Source organism: Anguilla anguilla, chromosome 13 (genome assembly GCF_013347855.1).
Source record: "Anguilla anguilla isolate fAngAng1 chromosome 13, fAngAng1.pri, whole genome shotgun sequence".
NCBI lineage: Eukaryota > Metazoa > Chordata > Actinopteri > Anguilliformes > Anguillidae > Anguilla > Anguilla anguilla.
This window is the reverse complement of record NC_049213.1, coordinates 4,806,520-4,820,938: the sequence shown is the minus strand read 5'-3', so window position 1 is coordinate 4,820,938 and position 14,419 is coordinate 4,806,520. Positions and strand designations below refer to the sequence as shown.

At 41.1% G+C, this 14,419-nt stretch overlaps 1 protein-coding gene and 2 non-coding genes across 3 annotated transcripts in view; 1 reads left to right on the top strand and 2 right to left on the bottom strand.

Moving 5' to 3' along the window:
* The window catches only part of pfkmb (phosphofructokinase, muscle b), a 41,271-nt gene extending 35,935 nt beyond the window's left edge, over positions 1-5,336 (bottom strand). The window contains exon 1 of the mRNA XM_035386918.1: positions 5,031-5,336. Coding sequence (XP_035242809.1) covers positions 5,031-5,118 — 88 coding nt within the window. The 5' untranslated portion in view covers positions 5,119-5,336. The remainder of the gene's footprint in view (positions 1-5,030) is intronic.
* An 8,531-nt stretch (positions 5,337-13,867) lies between these two features.
* Positions 13,868-13,940, bottom strand: trnak-cuu. Its single transcript has one exon. It is a non-coding gene; the product is annotated as a tRNA-Lys (tRNA).
* Positions 13,941-14,065: 125 nt separating this feature from the next.
* Positions 14,066-14,139, top strand: trnan-guu. The gene has a single exon. It is a non-coding gene; the product is annotated as a tRNA-Asn (tRNA).
* The last annotated feature ends 280 nt before the right edge of the window (positions 14,140-14,419 follow it).

Genomic DNA, 14,419 nt, shown 5'->3' with positions numbered 1-14,419 from the left:
CAACTGTTTAGGTGAACCAATCCTGGATTCAGACTAAACTGCCAGTGTGAAAACCACCTAAATGACCTAAAGACATAAACTAGAGCCAAATAAGGCAGCAGGCCCTTAGGCATATACTCAAAGGTACTCAAAGAGTTCATTTATAAACCGCTAGCAGGTATTTTTAGGCAGTCTTTAGAAATTGGAGAAATACCGGATGACTGCAAGCGAGGTAACATAATAACAATATATACGAGACCATACTGATCCAGGAACCTACAGGCTCATCAGTTTGACTTGCACCACTTGTAATACTGGCTTCTATCTTTAGAGACAAGTTGGATTTATTTCTTGAAAATAACAACATCCTCAGGGATAGCTCAAGGTCATGTCTGACAAATCTTTGGGCATTCTTTGAGGAGGCTACCTGAAACAAGGCTTAGATTTAGAAAAGGCATTTGGTAAAGTTCCACACGAGAGACTCATTATCAAAATGAAGACAGTGGGAATTACAGGAGTTATTTCAGAGTGGGTTCAGAATGGGCACATTGTTGTACACAAAGAATAGTAGGAGGGATCTTATCTGAGCAGAGTACTGTGGGAAGTTTAGTTCCACAAGGATCGGTGTTGGGACCACTGCTCTTACTTATTTACATAAATGACCTTGACATGGGCATTTAAATGTTAAATTTACTGATGATTCAAAACTGGGGGGCTCAGCTAACAGTTTGGAATCTACTAAAGTAATCCAAGAAGATTTAAATAGAACCCAGAAGTGGGCAGAAACCTAACAAATGAAATTCAGTATAGCAAATGTAAAGTTCTGCATAAAGTTCTACATCTGTGATAATAAAAACATAAAGCAGAAGCTGGACTACTTTAAGGAAGGAACAAAACTTTGAACATGCTCAATTTCCAAAAGCAGTAGTTAATCAAAGCCTTTCAGTTTCTAGGCATTGTGCTGTAACAATTTAAAATGGCCAACAGGATGCAGGGATATATATTAAATATAAATCCAAGGGAAGTTACACATATATTATAAATTTGTCAGACCACACTCAGAGTGCTATATGTAGTTCTGGATACCCTACTACAAGCAAGATATAGAGGCTCTGGAAAAAGTTTGAAGAAGAGCAAATAAATTGGTTCCTGCTATGAAAGATAAACATTATGAGGAAAGAGTTAAGATGCTTAAAAGGAGACTTACGGGTGATTTGTTTAAGACTTTTAAATTCATAAAAGGGATTAACAAAGTGAACAACAAGAGATTCTTCAGTTTGAGTTCTGTCAGTAGAACGAGGGGCCATAGATGGAAATGAGCAAAAGGTAAATTCCACACAGACATCAGGAAGTATTTCTTCACACAGAGAGTAGTCACTGTGCAGAATAGCTTTCAAGGTTATGTAGTAGGGGCAGATACAGATACTCTGGGGATTTTTAAGACCATCGTAGTTTTATGTTATGCTATTCTATGATACGTTAAGTCCCACAGCCAAACCCAACACTTAGCAATGGTATATTTGCTGGATTTGGATTAATTGTCTAATCATGCCTTTTTATACCTTTAATTAAGAACAAATGTTGTCCCGCAGCTGATTTGTGCCACCACTGTGGCAGAATGCTGGACATCAGGTAGGCAACACACCAAGGTGACGAGGTGGAGAATACTGTGCCCTGTCCACTGAAACTGCACTGAGAAGCAGTGATTTAGCTGGACAACAGTAGAGAAATACTGATTTAGCTGGACATGCCACCAGTAGAGAAGCAGTGATTTAGCTGGACATGCCAACAGTAGAGAAGCAGTGATTTAGCTGGACATGCCACCAGCAGAGAAGCAGTGATTTAGCTGGACATGCCAACAGTAGAGAAGCAGTGATTTAGCTGGACATGCCACCAGTAGAGAAGCAGTGATTTAGCTGGACATGCCACCAGTAGAGAAGCAGTGATTTAGCTGGACATGCCAACAGTAGAGAAGCAAGCTGGACATGCCAACAGTAGAGAAGCAAGCTGGACATGCCACCAGTAGAGAAATACTGATTTAGCTGGACATGCCAACAGTAGAGAAGCAAGCTGGACAGGCCACCAGTAGAGAAATACTGATTTAGCTGGACATGCCACCAGTAGAGAAATACTGATTTAACTGGACATGCCACCAGTAGAGAAGCAGTGATTTAGCTGGACATGCCAACAGTAGAGAAGCAAGCTGGACATGCCACCAGTAGAGAAATACTGATTTAGCTGGACATGCCACCAGTAGAGAAATACTGATTTAACTGGACATGCCACCAGTAGAGAAGCAGTGATTTAGCTGGACATGCCAACAGTAGAGAAGCAAGCTGGACATGCCAACAGTAGAGAAGCAAGCTGGACGTGCCACCAGTAGAGAAATACTGATTTAGCTGGACATGCCACCAGTAGAGAAGCAAGCTGGACAGGCCACCAGTAGAGAAATACTGATTTAGCTGGACATGCCACCAGTAGAGAAATACTGATTTAACTGGACATGCCACCAGTAGAGAAGCAGTGATTTAGCTGGACATGCCACCAGTAGAGAAGCAAGCTGGACAGGCCACCAGTAGAGAAACACTGATTTAGCTGGACATTCCACCTGTAGAGAATACTGATTTAGCTGGACATGCCACCAGTTGAGAAATACTGATTTAACAGGACATGCCATCATTAGAGAAGCTAGCTGGACAGGCCACCAGTAGAGAAATACTGATTTAACTGGACATGCCATCATTAGAGAAGCAAGCTGGACAGGCCACCAGTAGAGAAATACTGATTTAGCTGGACGTGCCACCAGTAGAGAAATACTGATTTAGCTGGACATGCCACCAGTAGAGAAATACTGATTTAGCTGGACATTCCACCAGTAGAAAAATACTGATTTAGCTGGACATGCCAACAGTAGAGAAATACTGATTTAGCTGGACATTCCACCAGTAGAAAAATACTGATTTAGCTGGACATGCCAACAGTAGAGAAATACTGATTTAGCTGGACATTCCACCAGTAGAAAAATACTGATTTAGCTGGACATGCCAACAGTAGAAAAATACTGATTTAGCTGGACATGCCAACAGTAGAGAAGCAAGCTGGACATGCCAACAGTAGAGAACAACAGTAGACATGCCAAAAGTGCTTTAGCAAACAGCCTGTTGCTTAAGGCTGTGGGGATTTCATCGTCTGTCTCTCTTAAACATGCAGGCAGATTTAAAGGGCAAGGAGTCTGGATTAGGTTACCACAAATTCACCCGTGGCAGCTCGCATTTCAACAGAGCAGAACTGCGGAATGGGGCAGTATTCCCTCCTCTACTGCCCCATGTCATGTGACCTAAAGGTCACGCCTGTAAAATTATCCCCTTATGACAGCAAGAAGAGGAGAGAGGGAGAGAGGGAGTCTTAAAACACAAATTGTTTCTGTGGCTTACCTCTCTTATCTAGACAGTAGGGATGATATTTTGATACATTTTGGGGATGATGTGATAGCTAATTGTCAAATCTAACTGATGAATAAAGTACTATTAGTAAAAGAAAGTGACTGAATTAGCCAGCTGGGAGGGACAGAGGAAAGGAGGGAGGGAGGGAGAAGATATTTCCAAGCAAAGGTCAGGATTAACAGTTCCGGAAATCCAGACAAAAAATTCACTAGCAAGAAGGAAAAAAAACTTTATATATAACGTGCTACATGATCACATTATACAGGAGGAGACACTAGAAAAGGTCAAAGGTGAATAATATCACTTAATTAAAGGTCAAGGCAACAGCGTGTCATAAAATGGTTTCTGCCAACTTGAAAATAATTCCCTTTCTACAAACCTGAGAAGAAGTGTATGAGGTTGTTGTTAACATTCAAGAAATCCCTGACCACTAGTTTTATTTATTTAAAATTTTTGACAATCATTTTGAAATTAAAGGCCACTGATATATAATAATTAATTAATATAGACTGCTCATGTGTGAGATCAGTTACAAATTATAGTTTGCAAATGTGTATTATACTTTCGAACTCATTTTATTTTTTATTAAACTTTAATTTCATTTTTTTAACCTGTCATGAACTTACAATGTCAAATTTTGATGTTCACAAACTCAAGTAACACACAAGTAAACAAGTGTTAATTTTTTCTTTGCAGTCATGCATTATTATGAGAAAGGCGAACATATTTACATGCACCCTTGTTGCATCAATAAAGTCATAAACAAATGTTGACAAAACAAACAAATCTGTCTCTGAGAGCAGAGAGACAGTTTAATTGCCTGCAGCAACAGTTTAAAGATGCTATTTAAAGCGAGTTCACCACAGTTATTGCTAAGGCTCAGAGAGGTGGCCAAGTAAAAGGAATGTCTTAATTCAAATGTTTGCGCCAAGTTGTTTATATTGTATATTATTTCAAATACTTCTGGTCCTTCCCCTCTCTCTATATCATCCTGACTTCCCCAGCCAGGGTCCAGAGTTTTGTATTACGTGCACTACCTTTCTGATTAGTTAATCGCATGTAGCTACTCATGTCAATGATGAAATGATGCAATGCGATTAATATCAATTTTTAGAAAAGCAGAGTCCCTTATTTGCCATCACAGTTTCACAATTATTTCAGTTCTTTATTAATATAGCTATCATTGCAAGTCCCACGTCATCAGTGTTGTGCAGAAATCTTGTATCATTTAAAAAAGGAATCCTGGTAGACATTATGGCACAAAAAAGTAGACTGACAAAGTTGAACAGGCAGAAAAAAATGACGTACAAGCTATTTGCTCAACACAGATGGCAAGCAAATATTAAAACTGAAGCACTGACTGTTCAGGATGTGCCTATAAGTTAACCGCCGTGGAGACATTTTGAATAGGAGCGAACCCTTGCAGCCTGACAGACATGCCACGTGTTCTACTGCGAAAACCTTTATCCTCCTGAACAAATGATGATGAACTGAATTTCTCTTCCTATCGCAGTTCTCCTTACAGTGATGAGCTTCCATTCCAGGGCGTAAAGGAAGATAACATTTTACCATGTGCCTCCTCCCCACCCCACACTGCGCATAGCTTACCCTGGGCATCACCCCCAGAGGTGAGCACCGCGATGGAGCGGCCGACACCCAATTTGGTGGCGTCGACTGAACTCTCCGGCTGATGCATGGCGTTGGCAGGCGACCGCGGGCGGCCTAAAGGAGAAAGGGAGGAGAGGGAAGAAAAAGAGGTGTAGAAACAGAAGGCAGAGGCGGATAAGGCCGACCCAGTTCGCTCTCCGTGAAAGCTCCCCGCAGGCTAGCTGCTTGCTTCTTGGGGATGAGGGGGGGCAAGATATCGGTTTATAAGGCGCTGCGTTTCCATGCTATCAAGTACACCAACACGCAAACATGTTCGCGTGCGCACACACACACACACACGCACACCTCCCTCCACCCTGAACTAAATATAAAATCAGCCACCCCAACCCCCTGCTCCTAATATTAAATCAACTCTGTCACAAACTTTTTTCAATTTACAACAACAGCAACAATTTCTACAAGTAATTTGTGAAAGGTGATCTCAGTGCACAATCAATAATGGTTCATATTGTGTAATTATATCTTTATTTTGTGGTTTGAATGTCAACAAGAACTTTCAAGCTAGTATTGTAAGGAAATGTTTTGTTTAGGTACCCAGGCCTGTGTTACCTTGCAGCTCTGGGTGCCTTGTGACCATGTGGGACATGTATTGTTCGTGTTTCCAGTGGCAACAACCCTGAGATGAGAGGGCCAGTATTGCCTGTGACCTGGGTTGACTTTTTTGGGATGATCAGGTTACATCTGCAGTATGTGGGTGCTTGGCAGAATTCAAGTTGCATCATCATGCGATTTTGAGCGGCAATACATGTTGGACGTATCATCTAAATCTAAAGGAAACGATCAGGAAAACAGGAGTTCTGCAAATGGCATCAGACTCAAGCATATTCACATTTATTATTAACATGACAAGGCCCTTAAATTTGAGAATATAATTCAACTGTCTGTTATTTTTCTTTTGTCTGTTTGCTTCTTAGACACATAAACACTTTTCCTTAATTAAATTAACCACCAGCTCAAAAAATATAATTGAATTAACCACTAGCTTAAATGCTTGTTGTCTACTAAAGCTTGGCCAGGCTCAGCAGAAATATGCTAATTCTGCAGCTGCCCTTCATGTTAATAAACGTGAAATATCACTTTTTAAAATGTATTTTATTAAACATACATTAAAATGCTTGGATCCAAAGATGTAAAAATACAGAGTTCTGTTTCTATTAATTTAGCCGTTTGTTCCTTCTAGTGATGGCCAAACAGAAGTATAATCTTAAGCATGAGAAATATCTTTTTTTTTTTCCTTTTGGGCTTTATTTGACAGATCAGTGGAGAGAGACAGGAAGAACAATGAGGAGAGAGAAGGAGAGACATGCGACAAAGGTCAGCGGTCGGAGTCTAACTGCCGATGTCACAGCTCACAATGAGCATAGGGAAAGCGCTCTACGGGCTGCACCACAAGAGACCTGAAATATCCCTTTTTAAAGTGTATTTTATTAAACAAACATTAAAATGCTTGGATCCAAAGATGTACTGTAATGGGAAAATACAGATTTCTGTTCCTTTCTATTTATTTAGCCTTTTCTTCCTTCTAGTGAAGAAGGCAAAAGCCATGTTTGGCCAAACAGAAGTATAATCTTACTCAAATGTACAGGTTCCAATTAATGTACAAAATCAGATAATGATTAAGTTCCTTTTGTCCTTCCTGGATCATGTGTTATAGACATCAGCTCACGGTAGAGACTCAAATTAAACCTGTAAACAGTGGAGGTGATTTAATGAACTGAAAGTCAGGATTTCAGGATACAGTAGCTCAGTCGTGCCTGGCCACTAGGTGGAGCTGCTCGTTTCATCCTGCACAATTGGAGTGGGAGGCCTTGACTGGGAATGATCTGTTTTAGCTAAGCTGAGCTTCATGTGATGGTTTATCGGCCAACCTGAGACGTCTTTCGCTGCGACCAGTGTATCAGTTGGAGGGAAGGAGAGAAAACATTGTGTGCCATCAGCACAGTAGTGACAAAACAGGCCATGGGATGAGAGGACGGAATGTAGCATAGATGGAGAATAACAGCAGTTTCGCTGGAAAGCTAGCGTACTACTTTATCAGCGACCACCCTGCATCCTGGCTGGAGCCTATCCCAGCAGGCAGTGGGTGAATGGCACCACGGCAGGGCCCGCACAACTTTCACTCACGCGTTCATACCTACGGGCAATTCAGAGTCTCCGATTAGACTGTGTCCAATGTCTTTTGACTGTAGTTGGAAATCTGAGTACCTGGCAGAAACCCAGGCAGACACGGGGACAGCTTGTAGACTCCACACAGGAAGGCCCTCGGCTAGGAGTCAAGCTTGGTACCTTCTTGCCACGAGGGCGACAGTACTATGCACAGTCTCATCTACACTCCCCTTAGAAATGCTGATGCCAGCAGACCCCCTGTACCGGAAATTGTGTGCCGGCCCTTTAAGAGTGGGGTGATCATTGAATCGGCTTCACTAATAACTGAATCAAGGTACAACATGCAGAGCACCTGTGGGGAAGAGGATGAGAGGTTGGGGCAACAGGCTTTAAAAAGACTCACCCGAGGAAGAGAGTCGTGAGGAGCAGAATGAAGCTTTCTGAAGCAATGACGTGATTGAGGCAACTGCGTTGTTTGAGGTGTCGTGTCACGAAGCATTTGACGCCCGCCTCTCTAGTGACATCTCCTGGTCAATAAATATGCCTGTCATTATCTTTACAGCGGAGATATACTGGAATTAGTGAAACACAGCCTCTTCACTCTAGACTGTAAAATTCAGTTTGAATATTAATGCCATTCCCATGTATTCTCACCCCCCCCCCCCCCCAAATGAGTCTATGCATAAAAGGTGTTGTAGAAATTAAACATATTGAGTGATGATGACAATTATAGATCATTATTGACAATTATGAGAATTATTTTTAAAGTGAAATGAAAAGGTAATGTGTGTTTCATGAGTGTAAATTCAGTCCTATTGCCCAGTGCCTCATCCATTTCCTCTCACATGCCTGGTAAAACAGAACACATTGAAACAATAAATTCAATGATTTGTAAAAAACAAAAAAAAGAAAGAAAGAAAAAAATACCATTTATTGGGCCATATTAATAGAGTATTACTGCAGTCCAGCTAACCCAGTAATCCTGCTTTGCGAAATAGGGCCTAGAATAGCTAAATACCAAACGAGGAAAAACACAAAATAGCTGCACATAATAAGTGTATTTAGAAATGTAAAACATATACTGTACAAAATCTATATCTGTTGTGATGGGTTATGTCTTCACATTTATTACATGGCTATGTTACTGTAGACCTAGATTTAAATAATGTGTCTGAATAAATTAGCCAAATCAGACATGATTATAGGCCAGGGACAGCTTCATGCAGACAGCAGTCGTTATCTTTTTATAATTTAATGTTTATTTTATTTTGCTTCTATTGATATGTCAGGTGATCTGAAATGAGTTGGCTAACATTAGCTAGCTAGCTACTGTATGTTGACCACAAGGGCTGGTGTAAGAAAACAACCGACACTTCTGACAATTTCAAATAATAAAAAAGGTATTACAATCCAGGCTTTGTCCTTGTTAATTAAAAAAAATGTTATTAGTGCATAGGTTTTAAGTCGTTGCACATGTTAGTTTAAGGCTAGCGAAATACATCCATGACAGTCATGTAATTGTTGAATAAAGTAATTTCCTACTCCCTCCTAATCCCTCCCAATAAACACCATCCCATTTGAACATTTTACAGTTACATTCATTTTACATTGACTAAAATGAATTGTCTAGTGAACGCATATGGCCCACTAGCATGTTTTATCAGTTTTAATTGTGTTTTTAACAGCTTAAGTTTAACTAATAAAAGAGCATTTACCAAATAATAAGGGTGGCAAATTACCATAACCACCATAGATATCCATATAATTGTGAAGCAATTTTAACCTGTGATAATATACTTTGTAGCCAAACTATTTTAAGCAATTTCACCAATTGTTTCCTTCTACCAATCCACTTTCCTTTTCTCAATGAATACTTTGTGCTTCAGTAAAATATATTCACATTAAGATGGGTATCCACCGAACTGCAGAGTCATTCCCTGGGTTTGACCAGTGCAGGCACAGCATAGCACTCACATAAAGTCAAACAGCCACATACACAGGTATTACTCACAGCACAACCCGTTGCCTTGATCAGAACCAGGCAGCGTGCTTCTCAGAATCCAGAGTCCCACACAGGTAACCAGCCCAGTGCAGAGAAACAACTTGGAGACCAGAACAACCAGCTCCCACATTGTGCCTCTCACATACAGCTCCCATGTTGGAATTAATTGATATTAATAGAAGTGATGTCACTTTATACCCTTAGTTAGAATCTGCTCCCAGCAGGAGTGTATGTGTATTGTGCTTCTATCTTTGCACAGGGCACCATCTTATGCAATTAATTCTGTGGGGGGGGGGGGTGGGGGGGGGAGGAGGGGGGGGGGAATCCACAGATGCTCCCATCCTGAGCATATTTTTTGGTTCTGATATCGCTACTGATGCCATGCTGATACCGTATCTACGGAGCAGCGTGGATTCACTCATTTAACTGCCTGGGACTGCTACTACAACACGACTTGTGAATGCAGAGACTCAACTGCAATGCATTTGTCTCTCCATTTTGGACAGCTTATGTGGAGGGAATTAGGCTATTGAAAACAGATTACAATCAGGTTTTCTCAGTAATGCTGTCAGGTGATTTTTTTAAGTATGCCCCGAGCTGTTCAACGATCACATTTTTTCAAATAGGCAGCACAATGCACTACATAAACAATCTGCTTACTGGACAGCATAAAAAAACTGAAGTCTCATCATCATAATAGCTTACACTAAGCTATTGGAGGCTGAATGCATTTAAGCCCTTTTAAATAAAAAAAACCCTGCACAAATCAGAGGTTCAGTCTCACCAATATTTAGTTCTATTATTTGAAGTATTAACGGATGGTGACTAATAAACTAACTAAAACATTGACTAAATGCTTCGATAAAGGTAGCCTAAATACCAGTGGCAGTTGCTGAGCTGAAAATTGATGAGGTGGAAAAATGTATTATTATTATTATTATTATTATTATTATTATTATTATTATTAATAATAATAGGTCAAATGTGTTTTCCTACCACACAGACAAAGATATTAATTTTAAAAAATTATTTTAACCTATTTCTGCAATATCCTTGTTGTACATGTGACTTAAGCATGGGACCAAGGACACATCTGAGCATGTCTGTTGAGCGAAAAATTGTACTGTTTCTGATGTGCTCCCCATAGGTTTCTATTGGCGTCACAGTCTCTACATATTTTATACTCCAAGGTTTGCTCCGAAAGTAATTTCCATCTGAACCTTAGTTTAGAAAACAAAACCAAGTTCAGCATATATTTAAGTGGATGATCTGGTAGCTGCAGTGCAACCATCCATCATAAAAACAAACAATGATTTAAAAAATATCTTAGTCAGTCTACTCGATTTTTTAGCCTCCAGCCTGATTATGCATGCAGTCAGCTGTTTGGGTCATTTGGCTACAATAACATTCCCTGCCCAGCTGTTCTGGCTTTGGCTTTAACAATTATCTTTCTTCTGTAAGCGAAGTAAAAAAACTGACCCTCTCGGTCAGTGAGTCACTCCATGCCGCACGAGCAGCCTCCCTCTCCTCTGTCCTGATTCTTCTAGACCTCTCTGCTACATTCGACACTGTGGAGCACTCCATCCTCCTGTCCTCCCTGGCAGCAACAGGGATCTGCGGCACAGTCCTTGACTGGATTGAGTCTTACCTCTCTGATCGTTCTTTCCAAGTTGCCTGGGCTGATAAATTATCGCCGCCCTGTCCCCTCGCCTCCGGAGTTCCCCAGGGCTCAGTCCTCGGTTCCCTTCTCTTCTCCTTATACACCAGATCCCTTGGCCCTGTAATCTCTGCCCATGGCTTGTCCTATCACTGTTATGCCGACGACACACAACTCTTTCTATCCTTCTCCCCATCGGACACACAGGTCCCTGCCCGCATCTCTGCTTGCCTGAGGGACATCCAGAGCTGGATAGACAATCACCACCTGAAACTCAACCTGGGAAAGACGGAGCTAATCTTTATTCCTGATCTAACCTCTCCCCTCCTCGATTTTTCCATTTCCCTAGGGGACACCTTAGTGACATCATCACCCTGTGCCAAGAATCTCTGAGTGGTGATGGACAACAAGTTGTCCCTCTCCAAGAACATCGCAGCGGTATGCCGGGCGTGCAGATTTTTCCTGTATAACATCCAGAGAATATGCCCCTTTCTCACCACCTACTCAACCCAGCTCCTGGTCCAAGCAATGGTACTATCCCGCCTGGACTACTGCAACTCTCTTCTGGCTGGACTACCGGCATCTGCCACCAGACCCCTGCAACTCATTCAGAATGCTGCAGCTCGTCTGGTCTTAAACCTCCCCAGACACTCCCACGTCACTCCCCTGCTCACTACCCTCCACTGACTGCCTGTTATGACTCGCATCAAATTTAAAACATTGGTCCTAGCATACCAGGCAGTCAAGGGATCAGCCCCAGCACACCTCCACAAGATCTTCAAACTAGAGCCCGACCGATATATCGGTTTGGCCGATATATCGGTTTGGCCGATATATCGGCCATTATTTGACTTTTTTGACGACATCGGGATCAGCAGTTACGCAGCCGATGTGTCCCGATTTTTAAATAAGTATAATAAACAAAAAAAAACATTGATTATTTATCTGTACTTGTCTGTTCCAACTTTGTAATTGCTATTTACTAGAATTATCCAGTAGAGGGAGCTCTAATAAAAGTGTGAACTGCAGCAGCTGACGCACTACGTCAGTAATAAGACGTTTGTCACTCGTGCCTTATCCAATATTCCCCACTGCAAGACTTGTCTGCACAGATTCAATTGCCGCAATAAAGGTATGTATATTTAGTGAAAGTTTTTAATTAAATGCGTTTATACGACCACTATGTTTATTAATCCTCATTATAAAGCGAGCGAGCTAGCTAACATATTTGGTTCACTTTAGCAAGCTAGCTGGCTAGCAAGCCTTTATGAAGTGGCAGTGAGCACATAAGCAGAGTAGGATCTACATTTCCAGAGGACATCGCTGTATTCTCAAATAAATAACCAGCCAAAATAAAATGGTGATTGAATGCATCACGTTTGTTTTTTTAATCTGAGATAATGATATTAGCTACTATATGATGCTGTGTCAATAGCCAACACGTTATTGCAAGCGAGTGTGTCATCTAGTCACGCGTCATCATAGCAAGCTAACCAGACAGTAAAAACGCCGACAAAACACTTCTAACGTGGATCATTTTAAGCCATGTTATCTACCTTTGTCGTGATAACATGAGAGAAGGATTGCTGCTGGAGAAGTGAATCAACCAACACTTAGCGCGATTAACCTGCACGAAAGTGCATTGTAGTTTTTTTCACCACTGAATCCTTATGGACAAGCCTCACGTTACGTCAATGAGTTTCATCTAACGTTACACTTGATTAACTCATTAGCTCCGCTAAATAATGTCTTACTCTTTGAGATCATGTAGTAGGAATAAAATAAGAAAATATAATTCATTTAACTTACTGAGAATAAATAATAAGAAATAATGAGGCTATGTCAACAGCTAATGCGTTATTGCAAGTGAGTGTGTGTCATCTAGTCACGCGTCACAGCGCATTGTAGTATTTTTCACCTCCAAATTCTTATGGACAGGGAAGCTCTCTAGATAAAGTCTTACTCTTTGAGATCATGTAGTAGGAATAAAATAAGAAAATATAATTCATTTACTGAGAATAGATACTAAGTAATAATAATAACAAATTAACAACAACAACAACAATAATAATATTCATAAAAATACGTTTGAAACTGGAAAACTGATTTTTTTAAATTAATTTTTTTATAGATGGCGAGAAAAGAAAGGAGTAAAAGCAACGTGTGGAGTTATTTTGAATTCACACCACTTGAAGATGGTATATATATTTAATTTAATATCATCTTTTACATTTTTTTATCTATCAAAAAGTTATTTGTGTGTTTATTTTTATTTATGTGTTTGCTTATAAGTTAAATGTCCTCAAATATAGAAACTTTGATAAAATATAAGTTTTTCAAATTGATTTGTAAATGTTGAACTTTTTGACAAAATATCGATCAAAACATCGGTATTTGGTGGGCTAGGACTCTCCAAAATTGGGATCGGCATCGGTCGGGCTCTACTTCAAAACCTACATGCCGGCCTGACCCCTCCGTTCCGCTACCTCAGGACGCCTGGCACCTCCCCCTCTTCGCACCCCTCTCCTGTCTGTTCTGGCCACACGATGGTGGAATGACCTCCCCGTGGAGGTCAGAACAGCTGCGACACTGACCCACTTCAAAAAACAACTGAAGACTCACCTCTCCCCATCCCTCCCTCCCTCCCTCCCTGAAACCTCTAAATTGACTGTAAGCTTAGGGTTGTAACTAGGTAGCTGCTTTGTAGGTGACTTAATGCAGACAAAAGCCTGCATGTTGTTGTTGCTGTTCTTGTTTGTGTTAGTGTTAATCAGTTTAACCTACAGGGTCCAAGTTGAACTATGCGGTTGTTCCCTGCACTTGGAATGGTACTTCTCCTTTGAGTTTTCGACACACTTGTTCCTGGTTATGGTTATACACTTTGTGATACGTCGCGCTGGATAAGACCATCTGCCAAATGCCGGTAATGTAATGTAATGGACCTGTGGGAACCTGCTCTTTCAAAACCCCTTTTATTCATGAACATTTTTTTTTTTTTTGAGGAAAAGACCACGCCCAACGTGGGGCTCGAACCCATGACCCTGAGATTAAGAGTCTCATGCTCTACCGACTGAGCTAGCCGGGCCCCTCCTAGATGATTGGGAACCACCACTTCCTGGAAGTGACACTGCCTTGGTGCCTGACGTTCTCACGTAGGATAGTGGCACGACTCAAAAAAAAAAAGACACCTAGGGACACGCTCACACGTCAGTCTCTGTGGCGCAATCGGACAGCGCGTTCGGCTGTTAACCGAAAGGTTGGTGGTTCGAGCCCACCCAGGGACGGCAGGCTTTTGTCTAGCTTGTCATCTTGAGATTACAGTGACACCGGAGTCCCAGTAATGGAGTCGGTAGCAAAGTCCCAGGTATAAATACCAGAAAAAAGGACCAGCAACAGGAATGCAGAAGGAAAAATGTAATTGGCAAAAAGAAATATAATCCAATCTTTGCAGACCAAAATGTTTGATCTTCATCAAAAAATGAAAAAAGCCAAAAAAAGGTTGATCCCACCCAAGTCTTTATCACTGGTAGGGTCCCACGCTGAGTGTTAAGCAAATATAGAAAA